General features: G+C 37.2%; 4 protein-coding genes and 1 non-coding gene across 5 annotated transcripts; 3 read left to right on the top strand and 2 right to left on the bottom strand.

The window, feature by feature from the left end:
* Positions 1-1,382: 1,382 nt before the first annotated feature.
* Positions 1,383-2,482, bottom strand: LOC18013022. The gene is given in 3 exon segments (XM_006394668.2): positions 1,383-1,434; positions 1,436-1,953; positions 2,267-2,482. Coding segments are annotated over 3 exon segments (738 nt in total). The 5' UTR covers positions 2,435-2,482.
* A 1,430-nt stretch (positions 2,483-3,912) lies between these two features.
* On the bottom strand, positions 3,913-4,054 carry LOC112083781. Its single transcript, XR_002897909.1, has one exon. It is a non-coding gene; the product is annotated as a small nucleolar RNA snoR77 (small nucleolar RNA).
* A 1,110-nt stretch (positions 4,055-5,164) lies between these two features.
* On the top strand, positions 5,165-11,466 carry LOC18013021 (vegetative storage protein 1). The gene is made up of 5 exons (XM_024151054.1): positions 5,165-5,173; positions 5,440-5,631; positions 10,399-10,628; positions 10,993-11,202; positions 11,292-11,466. Exons 1-5 carry the CDS (start codon positions 5,165-5,167, stop codon positions 11,464-11,466), a joined length of 816 nt encoding a protein of 271 aa, XP_024006822.1.
* A 456-nt stretch (positions 11,467-11,922) lies between these two features.
* LOC18013328 (alcohol dehydrogenase-like 6) lies at positions 11,923-14,833 on the top strand. The gene is made up of 10 exons (XM_006394666.2): positions 11,923-12,538; positions 12,617-12,753; positions 12,842-12,879; positions 13,256-13,578; positions 13,653-13,735; positions 13,822-13,897; positions 13,980-14,041; positions 14,148-14,243; positions 14,341-14,502; positions 14,580-14,833. Exons 1-10 carry the CDS (start codon positions 12,490-12,492, stop codon positions 14,694-14,696), a joined length of 1,143 nt encoding a protein of 380 aa, XP_006394728.1. The 5' UTR covers positions 11,923-12,489; the 3' UTR covers positions 14,697-14,833.
* Positions 14,834-14,951: 118 nt separating this feature from the next.
* Positions 14,952-19,410, top strand: LOC18013370 (sterol 3-beta-glucosyltransferase UGT80B1). Its single transcript, XM_006394665.2, has 16 exons — positions 14,952-14,992; positions 15,139-15,443; positions 15,524-15,595; positions 15,701-15,800; positions 15,938-16,080; positions 16,271-16,341; positions 16,421-16,502; positions 16,581-16,682; positions 16,777-16,832; positions 17,051-17,085; positions 17,373-17,583; positions 17,740-17,949; positions 18,109-18,168; positions 18,279-18,318; positions 18,712-18,933; positions 19,104-19,410. The coding sequence occupies exons 2-16, from the start codon at positions 15,357-15,359 to the stop codon at positions 19,179-19,181; spliced, it is 1,569 nt and encodes a 522-aa protein (XP_006394727.2). The 5' UTR covers positions 14,952-14,992; positions 15,139-15,356; the 3' UTR covers positions 19,182-19,410.
* The last annotated feature ends 214 nt before the right edge of the window (positions 19,411-19,624 follow it).

The following is a 19,624-nucleotide window of genomic DNA, read 5'->3' as shown; positions in this document are numbered from 1 at the left end:
ATTTGAACATGAAGTTATCTACGACTATTTCAAGATTTACGATATACTTGTGAATTATTTTTTAAAATGAACCAAAACAACGCTGGTGATTATTGACATATTAGACGAATGGTGCAATAATGGCATAGTCGAATGACAGAACTATAGAGACACAAAAACTGAATTAAGTTTTTACTAAATAATTTTATGAAAACGCTAAAAGAATTATATTAATAAATGAATATTGTTTAATATATACTCCCTTTGTTATGTTTAAAGTTTTTGCACACAGTTTAAGGATTCATTTAATTTTATTTTTCCTATACTAAAAATATTATTTATAATTCATTTAAATATCATTCAGCTAATAAGAAGACTGCAGAATATAAAAAGTCAAAAACTATAAAAATTCATTAAATTTTACATTGAAAAGTGAGAATATCAAATAATTTTGAACAAAAAAAACCTTCTAAAACATCAAATAATTCTGAACAGAGGGAGTATTACATAAGTATAGTAATATGCGAAATCACTTGATTATCTGAATGATAGAAAAACCGTAAGAAAATCATATTGTAAAACTGTAAAAAATGATTTATCACCATTAACAATACCCAACAATTAACTTGAGAAATTTCCGGTAACTATCAACAACACAATATGACCTCTCTTCTTCTTTCATGCTTTTGTTTTCTCTTACTTTTCGTCATATGCTTTTTCGAAAGCAGATCTAAAGACGTTTCTTTTCTCCAGCACCAGAAATACTTTTATATTTCTCTAATGTTAATTTAACTTTTGGGTTACCCAACTTTTATTTCCTTTTGATCTGCGGTTCCTTTCAAAAGCTAAAATAGTTCACAACAAAACAATAAAAAGAAACAAACTAGGAAATGTTTCTTTAGAAAATTTAAAGTTCGTTAGATCCGAAAATAGAACCCAAAAGTATTCTAGATTAGCTTTTAAGATAAAATATTTCATTAACTAGAACATTCGATCCTAGTGGACTTTTAATTTTTTAAAGTCTTACGATCTACCTTACGTATGCATAACTAGTAAAACTCGAACTCATATCTTGTTAATGGTTTACGTGCTTACAATATGAATATCTAAATAAGTAGTGATGCTTGAAATCACCATGTTAAATTAGGTGATGACTGTGACTGATATACTCTGTTTTATTTCTTTCACGTTTTGTGTTTATGCTATATTTTATCATTCAAAACGTCTTTCAAATTTCCATGGCTATGAAAGTAATATCGCTATATATATATATGATGGAGTTTATGGAGCGAAATAATAAAAAAATGGCCCAAAGTATAGAACCAAGACCACATAAAGAGAAACTATCCAAGTGCAATTATCAACAAGCCGGAGGATATGACGTCATCATCAATACTATCATATCATGAATCATCATCAACATTTGGAAGATCAGAGGCGCGACGACAATCCACTTTGTTTCTCTTTATTGCTGCTGCAAGGCACAAAATCCAGGTGATAAAGAGCAAGCACCATCACCAAAACGCTCAAGAACACGAGGATGGGACCAAAGATCCATAGCATCAGAGAAAAGCCAGCGTAGAACAACCTGTTACCTACCGTGTTGAGCAATAAACCCTTTTCGAAGAGCTCGCTCACGTACTCAGACGTGAGAAACAAGTCACCAGAGGGATTAGGGTCTAAATTAGGGATGTTAACGAGAATGGCGACTTGGTTTAGGAAACGAATAGAGAGAGAGTGGCAGAAGAAGGAGAATATGAAGATTGTGAGAATTGTTAGGTACTTGACGGCTATGGCGATATCTCCATGAGCACCATAAACGGCGTCGTTTAGGGGCTTCTTGATGCTGTAAGTGCTGCTTATCACTGCGGCTAGACCGGCACAGAGGAGCACGCAGGTGGTAGCCATCAGTGTAGCTCCCATCACTATGTTACGCAGTGTTTGTACCGTCAATATGTTCGTCTTGTGATTCTCCTGATGATAAATTGACAAAAACAAACCAAAACCAAAACTAATCAACCACAACTCAACTAATTAACATTACGATAATACGATGATTATCTCTTATTTTTTTGGATTTTTTATCCAATCTGATTTTGTAGTTTTTTTTGTTTGTTTCTTTTGCAATTAGAGATCCCAGTTTAAATTTAATTAAGACTTATATAAGAATCTCCATGTCTCGACCAACGTACAACATCACAAAACTATTAGACTATATTTCTCTTTTTGGATTTTTAATGTTATAGATTGTGAGTAAGAATAGATTAATTCGAGGAGGTGATAAAACCTTGATCATAGCAGAAATCCAGAGCCGGCGGCCGCGAGAGTTAATGCCGAGGACGGTGGAGAAGGGATGTGAACGAACCATCAAGTACAAGTAGATGTGGTAACAAAGCATCATCACAAGAGCTAAGGGCACAATAATAGCGTCTAAGTACCATTTCCTCCACTCCATTTTGCTCTCTCTCCCTCCCTCTTTTTGTTTCAACCTCTTCAACTTTAATGATTTCTTTTATCTTTCCTTTTTTCTCTATATATATAATGGACCTCAGTGAAAAAATCTTCATTTTCCCCATAAATATATATATTTTTTGTCAAATTTATGAACACTATAATTGCCATATCATTTAAATTACACATAGATATTCATATTTGAATACATTAATGTAAATATAAACTTAAAAACTATAATTGCCATATCATTTAAATTACATATATTATTAAAAAATTACATAAATTATTAACTTCCAAAATAAAATCTATCATAAGATTTAATAGTTAATTATCTTTTTTGTGATATTGTCTTGTATATTTTAGAGACATATGTGCATAGATTCTCCTAAATCCATGCTCATGGAGAATTTCATTTTTTGGTTAATGGATGTTCAACCATATAATTAGTTCTCATATCTTAAGAATAATCAACAAGTTGCTTCATGGAATCTAAAACTCTAAGAGAGCTCATTAATTAGTAAGCTAAATTTGTTTCCCGTTTAGTAAGCTAAGTTTGTTAAAGAATCAGAAAAGACGACGTGTGATAAAGCAACGCGTTTATTATGGAAACAACATTAACTTCGGAAGGCGACATGCACGCATCTCTTATGAGTCACTTAAATCGCGTGAGTGTAGTTAGTAATTACTGAGTACTTACGCAACTTAAAATTCGTTTTAAGCCTTTGGATGAATGGTATAAGTGTACTACTTTTTCACGTTTATACATGATTCTACTATTTTTGATTCATTTTATTTATCAAATTTTTTTATGTTTTTGAAATTTTTGAAAAATAATTTTTAAGCGCATACGTTATACGTATAACAAAAAGAAACATTCTACATAAATCAGTATCAGCGTTTTATTCAATTCAAAAATGTTTTCACCATTAAGATTATTTGATTATTGCACTATTCATCAAACCAGTCAATAATTACCCCCATGCGATTTACCATCTCAGATGAACCAAATCATCCCCGAGTCACAATCTTCAACAACCTTTAGAAGAATGATTGTTGATGTATTAATTAGTATAGATGGTGGCATCTAATTTTGAACCGAGTGTAGATGGTTTCGTTGTTGTACACTCATTTCATATTAGAGGTCACTAAGTGCCTACTACAGTTAAGAATTATTCAAGTTTAGCATGCTTAATCACAGGATTAGGGTTCCACGTGACTAAATAGTTTGGTTAAAAAATTGATTACTTGCACTCAAAGTCAAACTTCCTACATACTAGCTAGCTTAGACAAGAGCATGTCAAAGTCTTGCATTAAACCAAACGTATGTTTTTTTTTAGTTTCTTCTCTCTTTGAAGAGAATGTAGTTGCAAACCATCAATAGAATTATAAATCATCAAGAAAAGTCCCTCTATTACGATTAATTAACAGAGTTCAGAATCTTAAAGTTTTTTTATTTAATTATATAAAATTATAAGAGCGAATGTGCTTAAGACTACTAGACCAGCTTCAAAGACAAATAAAATCTCAGCAAGTCTGAAGAGCAGAAGAAAAGTTCATTCTAGGAGCAGTTAAACACCTCTGACATGTCACTGTTTTATTTTTTTTGACAAGGAGGCTGCCTGAATCACTACTCCGGTATTAACCATCAGTTAGGAAACACGCGAAAGAATCCGAAACGAAACTGTATGTATTATAAGCACAAGATATCAGTAGAAGATTTCAGACATAGAGCAATTTTTTTTTTCCTTTTTAAGACCTAAAAGTGGCTTCGCTGTCTATTGTATCAAACAGAGACGGCGATTCTGTGTCTAGAAAATTAGGGCTCATTATTTTATAGTGAAAAAAGGAGTATAAATTATTTGGTCGTTGACAAAAAAACATTATTGGGTCAAAAGTGGATCATTATTAGCTTAATATTAAAAGCCTTAAACATAAAATTTATTCGTAGGCCAAAACTGGGCTCAAATTCCCTAATTTCTGAAATATGCAGCCGAATCCTTAATCCATGTGATTAAATCACATGAACTAGCCACACTTCCAACAAGGATTATTGCCGAAAGTTTAAAACCAAAAAAGAAATAGAGAAAAGGACATGATTCTGCCAGAGTCGGAGATGGATCTATAATTAACGTTTTCTTTTTGCAATTGGTGAGCAATCGAATTCACAATCAATTACACAATATCATTGTCTTGTGAAAGTAGTTTTCGTGACAACTTTCTATTAATCATCTCGGTATAAAAATAAACACGTCCACAAAAGCCGTCTTTACAAGTGTATTATTTTATCACCATCGATTGATTATCTTCACCTTCGGTATTATTGCCTATGGTGTGGCTCTTACAGAACACGTCAAATTATAGTGTGTGTTCCATGTAGTAGGGTTTATTCTCTGAGTAAAGTTATTGGTCTGTACATGACCTACACACATTTCTACTTTTATGGATACGTATCACCATAGTCTTAAATATCAAACTTTTAAAGCGAAGACATATACATCATCAATATTCTACAAGATAATATAATCTGATTTCCTCACTCTGTGTTGCATGTTGCAGTGGAATTTTATTATCGACACACGGGAAGTAAATAACCAAGACTTTATAACGAGTTAATTTAGCTAGAAATAGTCCTACTTAAAGTCATCTTACTCTGATATATTTTTATGTGTGAAACAACTTCACAATAATGTTTTTTTCTTAATCCAAAGTTTCACAAGCATTCAAGATTGAAATGCCAAAGGTAAATATAACAAAACGCAAAAAAAAAAGCTAATTAGCACGGTCACAACGTGCTCCAAAAACGAGTGGTGCAAGTGAAAGATCTTCAACATAATGGGGACACCAATTAATCATTGCATCGATCATTCGAAGCCAGACACGTACACTTATCTCCTCATTTCCCATCGTAAGTAATCATACCGTAACTTACCCCGGCTATAAATACCATCCTTTGTATCATACAAATAAACATCACACACTAAACAATAACCATACCCAAAAAAAAAGAAAATCCTCACACTTTCACTTCTCTTGCTCTTGGCCGCTACGGTCTCCCACGGCCGGCCTTCCGTAACTGTGCCTGAGCTCATCGAGTTGCTCACATCAACGAACATCTTTGAGAACGAAGCCAAGCTCTTAGAGAAACAACGACTCACCATCAACTACCCCAACTGCATAAGCTGGCACCTTGGTGTTGAGACTTCTTGTTGGATAAGCTTCAACATTACTTCAGGCCCAAGACATCCTTAATCAAGTTAGATTAAGATAAGAAGGGCTTAGTCGGTTTCCTAGTGTTTCTAGTTGCTTTAGGAGTTATCTAATACAATTAGGAAAAGGAAATTATGTTAACTAGATATATAGATGTCGAGCTGTGACATTCACATATGACTTTTGGGTGTTTGAGTTTTGAGATATTTTTCTTAAGCATTAATATAAGAGAGTTATTCTTATTCACAAAGCTAAGCACGTTTACGATCTTACTCTTTTATTTGGTATCAGAGCATTATGGTTTTCGATCAAAATTTGAGCTTTGAAACACGAAGACAACGTGATACGAAACAATGGGAGACGTAGTTCCGGCGACGCAGGCAAAAGAGAAGATCCCATCATCTATACAATGCCCACTATTAACCTCCACGAACTACACCGTATGGGCGATGCGGATGCGAGTGTTGCTACGAATCCACAAAGTCTGGGAAACCATTGATCCCGGCTCAACAGACTCTACCAAGAACGACGTTGCAATCGGCCTACTCTTTCAGTCCATCCCGGAGAATTTAATCTTACAAGTCGGTGAGCAAAATTCTCCAAAGGCAATTTGGGAAGCGATTAAAACTCGCAACCTAGGTGCCGATCGAGTTAGAGAAGCCAGACTCCAAACTCTGATGTCTGAATTCGAGAGAATGAAGATGAAAGACACAGACACCATCGACGACTTTGCTGGAAAGTTATCAGAATTTGCTTCAAAATCAGCTGCCCTTGGAGAAACGATGGATGAATCAAAACTTGTTAAAAAGTTTCTTAACACTTTGCCGAGAAACAAATATATACACATCATCGCTTCTCTTGAACAGGTTTTAGACTTAAAGACAACTAGTTTTGAAGACATCATTGGCCGGTTAAAAGCCTATGAAGAACGGATTCTCGGCGAGGAGAATCAAGAGGATACACAAGGAAAATTGCTGTATACGAATAGACCAACAGGTCTCATACGGAAGAGGACGAGGACGTGGAAACAGAGGACGCGGTAGAGGAGGTCGGTTTAATTCTCAAGACAGGTCGATGAATCAAAACGATTCAAATCAGACACGGGAGAAAAAGGATCTTTCTAGAGTCATCTGCTATCGCTGTGACAAGCCAGGTCACTTCGCCTCCAAATGTCCTGATAGAACTCGAAAGTACCAAGAGACAAATATGCACGAAGTTGAAAAGAGGAAGCAGACGAAGACGAAGCCCTCTACATGCATGAGGTCGTGTTTTTAAATGAAGACAAACTTATACCCAAGAACTATGAGGGAGAAGAAGATATATGGTACCTTGATAATGGGGCAAGTAACCACATGACAGGCAACAAGGCGTATTTTTCAGAGCTCAACAAGAACATTACAGGCAAAGTAAAATTTGGAGATGGGTCTTGTGTGAAGATAGAAGGAAAAGGATCCATTCTATTTCAAAGTAAAACCGATGAACAGATCCTTGTGAAAGAAGTTTACTATATTCCCGATCTCCGAAGCAATATTCTGAGCCTAGGTCAAGCAACAGAAGTTGGATGTGACGTTCGAATGAAGCAAGATTATTTAACGGTTCATGATCCAAACAACAGGCTATTGGTGAAAGTAATCAGATCACCAAATCGCCTCTACAAGATCAAGCTTCAAATCGGAAAACCAGTATGTCTTCATTCGAACATTGAGGATAACACCTGGAAGTGGCACACAAGAATGGGGCACATAAGTTTTAAAACGATCAAAGATATGGCTCAACACGAGATGGTTCGTGGTCTTCCCTCAATACGAAACGAAACAAAGATCTGTGAGTCATGCCTAGTTGGAAAACAAAATCGACAGAGTTTTCCAAAGGCTAGTAAGTTTCGAGCATCAAAACCCTTGGAGCTCCTTTATGCAGATCTATGTGGGCCAATAACGCCTCCTACCCTTGCTCGCAACAGATACGAGTTCGTTATCATAGATGATTTCTCACGATATATGTGGACAATCCTCCTCAAAGAGAAAAGCGATGGACTTGATAAATTAAAAGCATTTAAAAGACTGGTTGAGAAGGATTTCAAAGAAGATATTATCACCCTCAGGACAGACAGGGGAGGAGAATTCACTTCTAAGGACTTTCATGAATTCTGCGAAGCAAGTGGAATAAAAAGACAGTTGACGGCTCCGTATACGCCCCAACAAAATGGCGTTGTTGAAAGAAGGAATAGAACATTAATGGGGATGACCAGAAGCATGCTTAAAGAGAAGAAAGTGCCTAACTAAGCAACAAGACACGCCACCTACATCATTAACAGAGTTCCAACAAAAGCTTTGGACAATATGACTCCGTATGAAGCTTTGCGCAAGAAGAAACCCAATGTGGAGCACCTAAGAGTTTTCGGATGTCTAGTCTACTCGAAGTTGGACTCTGCAAGTCTCAGAAAACTCGATGACAGATCAATACCACTTGTTCATCTTGGGATTGAACCAGGTTCAAAAGCTTACAGGTTGTACAATCCATCAAATCGCAGGATAGTAATAAGCCGAGACGTGGTGTTCGATGAAAGAACAAGTTGGAACTGGAAAGAAGCATCGAATGGACTAAACAGAGAACCAAGGATGTTTCATATGACCTGGGGGGATGTAGAAGATACTGGAGAAGGTCCCGTAATTGTTGATGCTCATAATCAAGATGGAACCGAGGATGAAGATTCCCATGATTACGAAAATAATGAAGAAGAGAGCAGTGATGTTACAGATCATCAAGGAGACAATCATGGAGATGAGGGAAACGACATAACACAAGAAACAGCACCAGCACTAAGACGATCAACTCGTCAAGTTAAACGACCAGGACATCTCAATGATTTCGTCTTACAGGCCTCTGTGGAATGCGAGAGAATGCTACTTGCAATAAACTATGAACCAAGAAGCTATAAAGAAGCAAAGGGTTTACTGGAATGGAGGAAAGCCTGCGAAGAAGAGATTCATTCGATTAACAAGAACAAGACATGGTCTCTTGTTGATCGACCAAGTAACATAAAAGTGATTGGCCTAAAGTGGATTTTTAAGATTAAGAAGAATGCAGATGGCTCCATTAACAAATACAAAGCAAGACTAGTAGCTAAAGGTTATATACAAGAATCAGGTATAGACTTTGACGAGGTCTTCGCACCGGTTGCGCGAATTGAAACCATTCAATTGTTAATGGCACTAGCTGCTTCACATGGTTGGGAAATTCACCATTTGGATGTAAAAACGGCTTTCTTGCACGGAGAACTAAAGGAAGACGTGTTCGTAGAACAACCAGAAGGTTTCGAAAAAAAAGGAGAAGAACACAAAGTATACAAACTCTCGAAAGCCTTGTATGGTCTACGACAAGCACCGCGAGCCTGGAATACCAAACTTGACCAGATTCTAAAAGGTATGAAGTTCATAAGGTGCATGAAAGAGACCTCAGTATATCGCAAAGAAGAAAAGGGAAGTCTACTCATAGTCGCTGTGTATGTGGACGACCTGTTCATCACGGGAAATAATACCAAAGCACTGAATGAGTTAAGATCGGTATGTCTTCAAAGTTTGAAATGTCAGATCTTGGAAAACTCACATATTATCTTGGTATTGAGGTTCACCAAGGAGAAGACGGTATTGAAATCAAGCAAGAAGCTTACGCAAACAGAATCTTGAAAGAAGCCGGTCTTGAAAGCTGTAATTCAACTACGATTCTGATGGACTTTGGACTTAAAGTCTCAAAAGCAGAAGAAGAACCATATATAGATGCGACGAGCTACAGAAGAAATGTCGGATGTCTAAGGTATCTACTTCACACTCGTCCTGATCTAGCTTTCTCAGTCGGCATTGCTAGTAGATACATGCAAAGTCCACGAAAATCCCATGGAGAGATGATGAAACAGATACTACGGTACCTTAAAGGAACAGTCTCTTTCGGTTTGAAGTTCAAACAAGATACATCAAAAACGCTTGTCGGATACAGTGACAGCAGCCATAACATTGATTTCGATGATGGAAGAAGTACCACAGGTCATATTTTTTATCTTGGATCAGCTCCAATCACATGGTGCTCGCAAAAACAAGACACAGTAGCTCTTTCATCATGTGAAGCTGAATTTATGGCGGCAACAGAGACGGCAAGACAAGCTATATGGCTTCGAGATATACTAAGTGAAGTAACAGGTTGGAAACCAGAGCAAGTGATCATCAAACTTGACAACAAGTCTGCAATAGAACTGACAAAGAACCCAGTGTTTCACGGTAAAAGCAAGCACATTCACAAACGGTATCACTTTTTGCGAGAATGTGTTGAGAGGGAGCTGGTTGGAGTCGAACATGTACCAGGAACAGAGCAAAAGGCTGATATGTTAACTAAAGCATTGACGCGGGTCAAGTTTGCAGAGATGAGGAACTTAATTGGTGTCCAAGATATGGCTAAGGATAGGTTGAAGGTTAAGAGGAAGAATGTTGGATAAGCTTCAACATTACTTCAGGCCCAAGACATCCTTAATCAAGTTGGATTAAGATAAGAAGGGCTTAGTCGGTTTCCTAGTATTTCTAGTTGCTTTAGGAGTTATCTAATACAATTAGGAAAATGAAATTATGTTAACAAGATATATAGATGTCGAGCTGTGGCATTCACATATGACTTTTGGGTGTTTAAGTTTTGAGATATTTTTTTTAAGCATTAATATAAGAGAGATATTCTTATTCACAAAGCTAAACACGTTTACGATATTACTCTTTTACTTCTAACATCATAAACTTCGAGACTGTGCCCGCAAATTGCAAAGGCTATGTTGAAGACTACTTGACCACGTCCCAACAGTACCGTTACGACTCCAAAACGTTGTGCAAAGAAGCTTATTTCTACGCCAAAGGACTTGCCCTAAAGAATAATACCTACAATGTTTGGATCTTTGACCTAGACGACACCCTCCTGTCTAATGTTCCCTTTTACGCCAAATACGGATACGGGTACACATATTACTACTATTAGTTTCACTACCATGTATATAGACTGTTTGCATTCACACATAGTCTCTTCTCTATTATTATTATTATTATTTTTTTTTTTTCAAATTTCAACGGCTCCTAATTTTTATAAGGAAAATTATATACATACATAGTTTTTAATGAACTTCTACAAAATTCCTCCATCTCCACATTTTTTCAAAGATGCTTAGATGTAAACATATACAGAGACATCATTATATTTTATTGTATTATTGATTTTCACATCTCTGATTTCAATCTTTTTTTTCCATGACTACATTGTGATTTTTTTTGTGATTTCATGTAAGACTACTTTTTTATGTTCTTTTTTTTGGGGGTTTCTTAGGACAGAGAAGCACGAACCGGAGACGTTCATGAAGTGGTTGGAGGTCGGAGAAGCTCCCGTGCTCCCAGAGACTTTGCATCTTTACCAAAACATCCTCGAACTCGGGATTGAACCAGTCTTACTCACTGAACGATTCCAAGAGTTGGAGGAAGTCACTCTTAAGAATCTCAAAGCTGCTGGCTTCCACTATTGGAAGCATATCTTATTCAAGTACGAAGAATTAAACTAAGTAGCTTAATCATATACAGTAATTAAGTATATCATCCGTGATTTGAAATGAATGATTTATGGAAACGCAGGCCAACGGATTCGAACATGAAGACAGCGAACTTCAAGTCAAAGGAGAGGAAGAAGCTGGAGAGGAGTGGTTACACTATCATTGGGAATATTGGAGACCAATGGGCTGATTTGGCTAAGGACAGCCCTGGGAGAAGAACTTTCAAGCTCCCTAATCCACTCTACTACAAGAGCTAATTAATAATATCAAGCATCTTATTTCACATGTCTTTCATGTCCCCATGCATAACAATGCATCATATGTATGAGTCCATCCTATCACAACTCAATAAATAAATAAATAAATAAATAAAGGACATGGTACCAAATGTTTTTGATTTTTTTTTTTTTTTTGAAAACTTAACCAAGTGTGGAAAAAATGATCAATTAACAAAGATTATCATATTTTATTTAAGGGGAAAAAAAACAAAGGTGATCATATATACCCAAAGCCAAAGGATTATAAAAAGTTTTTAAAATATCATTACATTGGGTTTCAATTTTTTTTAACTATGGAGTAAATAAGAGCCCACTATAAACCCAATAACACTCTTCTCCAAGCCTGATTTAACCAGCCCAACATTGCTACTATAACGAGGATTCAGTCAGGTCCGTCCAATAAGCTCTACAACTGAATGAAACAGAGTTACATGGCTATTGGTCTCTTAGTAAGACCAATTCTGACTAGGAAATGGACACTTCATTGCTCTTCTTAATTTTCTCTTCCTTCATTGCTCTTCCTATGCGAACCAGCTTTCCTGGACCTGGAATGAAACACAGAAACAGTAGTAATCTAAAATTTCAACAAGCTAAGCACTGATTTCATCAAAACGGAAAAAGCATAAAAAAAGGATGTGAATATAAGATTACGATAAAACCAGTAAGCTGTAAATCTCAGTAAGAAGAAAGTCAGATGTGAATATAAAATTACGATAAAACCAGTAAATCTGATTTTGTGAGTCGAGTGTCCTCGATTCGACACTATTTGTCACTTAGAAATTATATGAATCGAATGCGATGAGGTTTCGGATTAATTGATGAAAGGGGTTGGTGGCGGGAATGACTTGGATCTAATGTGGGACCTCTGAAGCTGTAAAGTCGGGTTTTTTAAGCTCATGGTGGTTGGTGACTTGGTGTTAGGTGAAGCTCTGTTTCTTCATCCCCTTCGTCTCACTCTGGGGTTCCTTGATTTGTGCTAGAATCAAACAAATTTGGATAACAATGTCGTCGTCTTCCTCCTCCGAACAACCTCGAGTCATAACCTGCAAAGGTAAAAAAAGTTTTTTTTTTTTTGTGAGTTTTGTCCTCTTTTAGAGATTTTGATAAAACCTTAAGATAAATTATGCAGCTGCGGTGGCATGGCGTGCTGGTGAGCCACTGGTTATGGAGGAAGTGGAAGTGAGTCCACCTCAACCCCTTGAGATCAGAATTAAAGTTGTCTGTACATCTCTCTGTCGTAGCGACCTCTCCGCTTGGGAATCTCAGGTTTCGTTTCTCATTCTTTACAATTATCTCCTTTTGAATTTCCAAATTTACGAGTCTCTGTTCCTGTCTCCTCCTTTGTTGGTTACAGTCTCTTTTGCCCCGAATATTTGGCCATGAAGCTGCAGGGTAAGTCACTTTTGTCCAGAACTTCGCTTTTAGATTTTACAATCCTTGGAACAGACCTTACTTGGGTTTCAAAAATGTAAGAATGTGATGCGGTTTAATACAGTGCTCTTGTTGAGACTAGCTAGGACTATTGTAACTAGCCTAGGGGTGGTGCAGTAAATTGTAGCTTTGCCAGCTCAGGAACATACCTTACTTCGGTTAGTTCAGAGCTGAAAGTTTAAAGGAGAGCAAGGAGAATGTATTCTGGATTTGTCGTGGTTTAGGCATTGATCCAGAGTTAGCTAGACACTTATATTAGCTGTTTTTATGGTATAGTTCTTTGTGCAACTGAAGAAAGAAAGAGCTAAACAGGTTTGAATCCTGGATGTTTCTGCAGTATAGTGGAGAGCATAGGGGAAGGCGTAACCGAGTTTGAGAAAGGAGACCACGTGCTCGCTGTATTTACTGGAGAGTGTGGGTCATGTCGGCATTGTATGTCTGGAAAAAGTAACATGTGTCAGGTTCTTGGAATGGAGAGGAAAGGTTTGATGCATAGTGATCAGAAGACACGCTTCTCCATTAAAGGCAAACCTGTTTACCATTACTGCGCAGTTTCAAGTTTCAGCGAGTACACTGTGGTTCACTCTGGCTCTGCTGTTAAAGTCAATCCTCTGGCACCTCTGAACAAGATTTGTCTTCTGAGCTGTGGAGCAGCTGCAGGTACACAAAAAAAAAAGAAAGATGAAATTCAAATACTTATTTCCAGCCAACACTAAAAAATCTAGTAATTCTAGGTCTTGGTGCAGCATGGAATGTTGCTGATGTACAAAAAGGTTCAAGTGTTGTGATATTTGGTCTTGGAACTGTTGGTCTTTCGGTAAGTATTGGTACATAAACTTTGATGCTTCTTCGTACATTGTGTTGATGGGGTTTGATGTGGGATTAAGTCTGTCTTATGAGCAGGTTGCTCAAGGTGCCAAACTCAGAGGAGCAGCTCAAATAATTGGGGTTGATATAAACCCAGCTAAGGCTGAACAAGGTATATCATAGTCATAGCTTTAAGATATATCACGGCTTAGCGTGTTTCTGGACTTCTTTTGAGTGTTCTTTTCTTGTTTCAGCAAAGACATTTGGTGTCACGGATTTCATCAATTCAAACGACCTCTCTGAACCCGTTCCCCAGGTAGTTCCAGTGATTCTCTGGTTTGTGCTTATCATAGCATTAAAGCTTCTTGCCTTCATCTTAAGTACGTGTATAACATGTTTTCTCACTGTATTGGGATTTTTAGGTAATCAAAAGAATGACAGGAGGAGGTGCGGATTTCTCATTTGAATGCGTTGGTGATACAGGAATAGCTACAACTGCTTTACAATCGTGCTCAGATGTGAGCTTTCTGTTCCATTTACTTCTCACCTTGTTTTGTATTTTACGCACCAAATTGTATACAAATGCCTTTTTCACTTTCATTGTGGATATCTCAGGGATGGGGCATGACCGTTACTTTAGGTGTACCGAAAGTGAAGCCTGAAGTTTCAGCTCATTACGGACTTTTTCTTTCTGGGAAATCTTTAAAAGGGACTCTTTTTGGTGGTTGGAAGCCTAAATCTGATCTTCCTTCGCTCATTGAAAAGTACATGAACAAGGTATATTAGCACAGCTACATAAAACAAAATCGCCATTAATGGATGAACAGTTCTTTTACCTTTCTTTTGTGGCGTAGGAGATCATGATCGACGAATTGGTCACGCATAACCTTGCGTTTGATGATATCAACGAAGCTTTTAAGCTTATGAGAGAAGGAAGGTGTCTGCGTTGTGTTCTTCACATGCCAAAGTAATGTCTTTGGAATCACATGTATAGTTTTAAGAAATGAAGAAAGAATCTGCTTTTTTGTTTTCTAGAGCTGATGCGATGGATTTCTCTTGCTATGTGAAACAAAAGTGATGGTTCCATTAAGATATGAGACTCAGTTTTCATTTGCATTGTTGTGAAGTGATCGGTTGACACATTAGAAAGCAACTCACTTTTTTATAAAAATGAATCAAAACAGAATAAAAAAGGAAGGAGATTGGTTTTCAAGACGCAGAATTGACCTCATTCAATTGGCGCGCTTGATGATATGCAGAGAAATAAGTATGATATGATTTGATTACAGTCAGTTTCAAAAGTACTTTTCTTTAATTAAAATAACGAATCTGTTTCTAATGTTTTTTGTAGATCAAAATTGTTGTTACAAAACTTGCAAAGTTTGAGTTTTTATTCATTTTTTTTATGCAAAGTTACCGGTTTTAGAGGATGAGACTCGAGCCGAATCTGCTGCTCATAACTTTTCCGGTCGAAATCCAACAGAATGTGAAATGCGTTTACTGAATGTTGAGATGCAAACGCGAATCCAATATTTTGAAGGTTGCAAAACGCGCTTCATTGGTGATCGCTATATTAGACGCTGTAGCTGCGGTGAACACTCTAGTCTCACTCTCTCTCGTCTCGTCAGAGCATGAGCACCATGGATCGATCGGAGAGCAGGAAACCCATCGCTCTTTTCATGGCTTTTGGTACCAAAGGCGATGTCTTCCCTCTCGCTGTAATCTCATTCTCTCTCTCTCAGTTTTGGAATTTGGGTTCTCTTAGAAAATCGATTCCAAAAGCTATTTACTTTGGCAGGCCATTGCCGCAGCTTTCGCTCGTGATCAGCAACAGTACTCTGTGGTTTTAATGTCTCATCTGGCTCATGAGGTTGGGTTCTTCTTCTTCTTCTCCTAGAGTTCTCGAATTGCAGAAACTATGTTGCTTTCTCCACTTTCGAGAATCAAAAGTAAAAAGGTTGTTTCTTTTTGGCAGAACCTTAGCTCCCACTTAACCAAAGCGAACGTTTCTTATTTTCCTACCAATTCTCCTCCTGCTCTGTCTAGTGAACCTCAGGGTACTCAGGACGCTACAGGTCAATACTCTTATGCTAATTCCTTTTTCCAGTTCTTGTTTTCTTCACACCTTAGCTTTAAGCATTCATCTTGCTCACTTTCTTTCTTTCTTTCTTTGTATGTATTTCCTCCTTTTGCTTTTGTGGGCTACATTCAGACTCAGCAACGATGCTTTTTCTGGAGGGAAAACAAAGGATAAAAAAGGAACACAGACAAGAGTGTCATTCTGCATTCAAAAGCATTTTCGGAAAGGGTCCTTGTACGGAGGGGGATCTCGTTGTCATAAACTTTTTTGCATTGGTACATCTACTTCATACTTTCCATTGTACCAGGATCATGATTATGTTTAATTTATCTCTATCAATGACAATAGAGTTGCATCATGAAGCTTGGCTCTCAGCGAAAAAAGTCAAAATCTGAAGTTCTGAATGATGGTTACGATCATATGATAAGAAAGAATTAACAGTAGTTTTTCTGATTGTACATTCAGGAAGGATGGAGCCTTGCAGAACTTTTCGAAATCCGTTGTGTGGTAGCTGCTCCTTATGTTGTTCCGTATAGGTAACTTCATAGCTTGGAAGTATGTGCTTGACATCCTGGAAATGGAAGTATGACCACTTGCAATTCTTCTTTTGTACAGTCCACCATCAGGCTTTGAAAGACAGTTTAGGAAAGAACTTCCGGAGTTATACAAGTATTTGAAAGAAGCCCCCATCGACAAGGTATTTCATATGATTGTGATACAAACATGCCACTGTTGTTATTTTCTCCTGAATTTTTATAATTTTATATTTTTGCAGGTTAGCTGGAGTGATGTAACTCATTGGATGTGGCCTCTTTTTACTGAAGATTGGGGATCATGGCGATATGAGGAACTCAACCTAAGTTGTTACCCTTTCGCAGTAGGTGTTTTTTAGAACATAGAGACCTCGAAGGATACATTTTTTTTGTCAAAAAAAATTATTGCCTGCTACCCTATCTACTCATTGGATGCAGGATCCAGTAACAGACCTTCCAATTTTGCATATCCGGCCGCCATCTCCACTGGTCCTGTGAGTTGTGAATTCTCTTGGTAGTACATCCGATCACTTTGCAATCTTCTTCCCATCTAGATTTTATATTTGTATATTTCTTTGTTACATTCTGATTTTTTAAAAGCATTTTAAAACTTTTAGTAAGTTAGTTGCCGTATTATACTGGTATTAATCGAAAAACTAGATGGCAACGCATAAGTTTGTAGGTGACCTGTTACTTATTTTTCTTGTGACAGGTATGGTTTCAGCAAAGAAATTGTCGAATGCCCTGGTACGTTGGATGTTTGCCTCTTTTAACGAAATATGTTTCTGTGGATTGCTAGAACCTTCTTTACAGAAAAGTGATTTGGGTAGTACCTTCGTGTTCCTTCTTTTTGGTATGTTCTGCAACAGACCTGAACTAAAAATGATGACTATTTTCCATCCGGAAAAAGGGATAGAAACTAAATGAATGTAACAGAATCATTGTCAATGAATGTCTTGTTTGACGCATAGTCAGTTGACCTGGCAAAGCTTCGTTCTTTGCATTTCACTACATTTATTTTGTCATATGAACAGATTACTGGCCATTGAGTGTTCGAGTCTGTGGCTTTTGGTTTCTGCCCAACGAGTGGCAGTTTTCATGCAACAGTTGTGGAGACAGTCCTTCTGCAGGGCGCCTGGGTACAGACGATTCTCATACATGCTCAGTCCTCACTGAGTTCTATACTTTTGTATCGTCTTTAGAGCCAGCTCGTCCTATATTTGTAGGGTTGAGTTCTGTTGGAAGGTCTAACTTTAAGTTGATCTGTTGATCCCTCTAAATCGTTTCTGAGTTTTATGCCTTCAATATTTATTTTGTGTGCGCAGAACAGTCATATTTAGTCTAGTCAGATATTTAGCACATGCTAAATATAAGGGAATAACTTTTTCTTTGCTTTCGCAGCATGGGTTTTGTGAGGAACCCGCTGGCCTTTCTTCGAGTTCTCCAGTCTGTTATCCAGATTACAGGCTACAGATTTATCATTTTCACAGCGGGTTATGAACCTTTAGATGCAGCAATTTGGACCATTGCTCAGGAATCGCCTTCAAGTGCAGAACGACCGTTACATGCGGGAATCTCTATCTTCAACGGCAAGCTTTTTTGCTTCTCTGGGTGAGTACAAACTTGCCCAATTTTTGGCTGCCGTTTATTGTTCTTTTACATGATATTATTTTCTCTGGAATATAGAAATATCGTTATATTGGACATTGCAAATGTAAATATTTCTGTAGCTCTATATAACATGCATATCTCTTTGTCTATCTGAATTAGTATGGTGCCATACAATTGGCTGTTTCGAAAATGTGCTGCTGCAATTCATCATGGTGGCAGGTGAAATTTTCTGCTGGATGCTCTTACCTAAAAAACTAGGACGTATATATATATAGATGAGAACTGATTTTGTCATGTTTTTATATGAAAATGTCTCCCTGTGGAAATAGTGGTTCTACAGCTGCAGCATTACATGCTGGGATCCCACAGGTATGTTTTGCTTCAACAATCTTATATAATCTTTGGACGTTTTTGTATGTGACTTGACACAAAATGGTAAAACTTGGCCTAAACGGACCAGTAGGCTTTTTGTTGTACAATAACTAAGAACGGTTGATGAATTCTGTGTCTACACATTAGAAGAACATACCATGGTCTTCTAATCGTGATTGCTCTTTAGTTACGCTGCAGTATCGTGCTCATAAACCAAAGCCTTGTGCACTGTTTGGTTACAAATGATGATTAACGTTTTTGCTTTCTTTCACTTAAAGCTTTATCTTGTATCTTCTGAGTTGACAGACTAGTATTGGTGTTCATTTGAACGAATCTCAAGTTGTATTGCCAATAAGTGACCGTATAATGTGTGTATGTTTCTTTCTACAGATCATATGCCCATTTGTGCTGGATCAGTTCTATTGGGCAGAAAAGATGTCTTGGCTTGGGGTTGGTCCTCAACCATTGAAAAGAAACCACCTGCTTCTGGAGGAAACAAATGATGAGAACATCATGGAAGCTGCACAAGTGGTAGCAAAAGCCATATATGATGCACTGTCTGCAAAAACCAAAGCTCGTGCCATGGAAATCGCTGAAATATTATCTCTTGAGGTAACTAATTTTGATCAGTTTTTTGTTTTCTTTTTCTCCTACTGATCCATGGCCCATAATCAAAGTATTCTTTCTTCCCATGGAGTTTTTTCGATGTATAGCTCAATCTTTTTTTGTTTTCTTTAGTAGTTTGAGTAATATCTGACAATATCCAAAAACAATAATATCAGGATGGAGTCTCAGAAGCTGTGAGAGTGCTTAGAGAAGAGGTGTGTGAAATTTCAGGCGGCAACCGAATATTTGGATGAGCCTAGTCATAGACAACTTAAAGCGTATCAAGTGATGGTGATCAATGCATGACTCAATGTTGGCCACCACTAAATAACGTCTACGTCTACTATTTGTGTACACTATGTTTGTTTTTCCATTTTACTGAAAATTAGTTTTGAGTCAAAATCTGAATGTTAGAAGAAAAATTCTAGTTAATAGGATACAGATTTACCCCAAAATTCAAAGTGATTAACGAAAAATGTAATGAACGAGATAATTTTGTAGCAGTGTGTTAACTGTTAAGAGTCATTATAATCAACTCCAATTAGAGAAAATCAACTCTGTTGAAGAGAAAGAAATATATAATAAAGAACAACAAAACCAATTACATACTAGCCGGGTTAGTGTAACGAAATTCATAACCAACCGTCATATTTGGTCTACTCCGGTTCGGTATGGAGGGGACGAAACCGCCTGAAAA

This window comes from Eutrema salsugineum, unplaced genomic scaffold (assembly GCF_000478725.1).
Source record: "Eutrema salsugineum unplaced genomic scaffold, Eutsalg1_0 scaffold_6, whole genome shotgun sequence".
NCBI classification, from domain to species: domain Eukaryota; kingdom Viridiplantae; phylum Streptophyta; class Magnoliopsida; order Brassicales; family Brassicaceae; genus Eutrema; species Eutrema salsugineum.
This window is presented reverse-complemented; position numbering and strand designations above follow the sequence as displayed.

Bases quoted from the DNA above. Each gene is read 5' to 3' on its own strand.
- LOC18013021 (XM_024151054.1), top strand. The intron at 5,632-10,398 runs ACTTCTTGTTGG...TATTACTCTTTT, and splicing joins GCTGGCACCTTGGTGTTGAG to ACTTCTAACATCATAAACTT. The intron at 11,203-11,291 runs GTACGAAGAATT...ATGGAAACGCAG, and splicing joins TGGAAGCATATCTTATTCAA to GCCAACGGATTCGAACATGA.
- LOC18013328 (XM_006394666.2), top strand. From the start codon at position 12,490: ATGTCGTCGTCTTCCTCCTCCGAACAACCTCGAGTCATAACCTGCAAA. The intron at 12,539-12,616 runs GTAAAAAAAGTT...TAAATTATGCAG, and splicing joins TCGAGTCATAACCTGCAAAG to CTGCGGTGGCATGGCGTGCT. The intron at 12,880-13,255 runs GTAAGTCACTTT...ATGTTTCTGCAG, and splicing joins TTTGGCCATGAAGCTGCAGG to TATAGTGGAGAGCATAGGGG.
- LOC18013370 (XM_006394665.2), top strand. From the start codon at position 15,357: ATGAGCACCATGGATCGATCGGAGAGCAGGAAACCCATCGCTCTTTTC. The intron at 17,086-17,372 runs GTACGTTGGATG...TCATATGAACAG, and splicing joins AGAAATTGTCGAATGCCCTG to ATTACTGGCCATTGAGTGTT. The intron at 18,934-19,103 runs GTAACTAATTTT...CAATAATATCAG, and splicing joins CTGAAATATTATCTCTTGAG to GATGGAGTCTCAGAAGCTGT.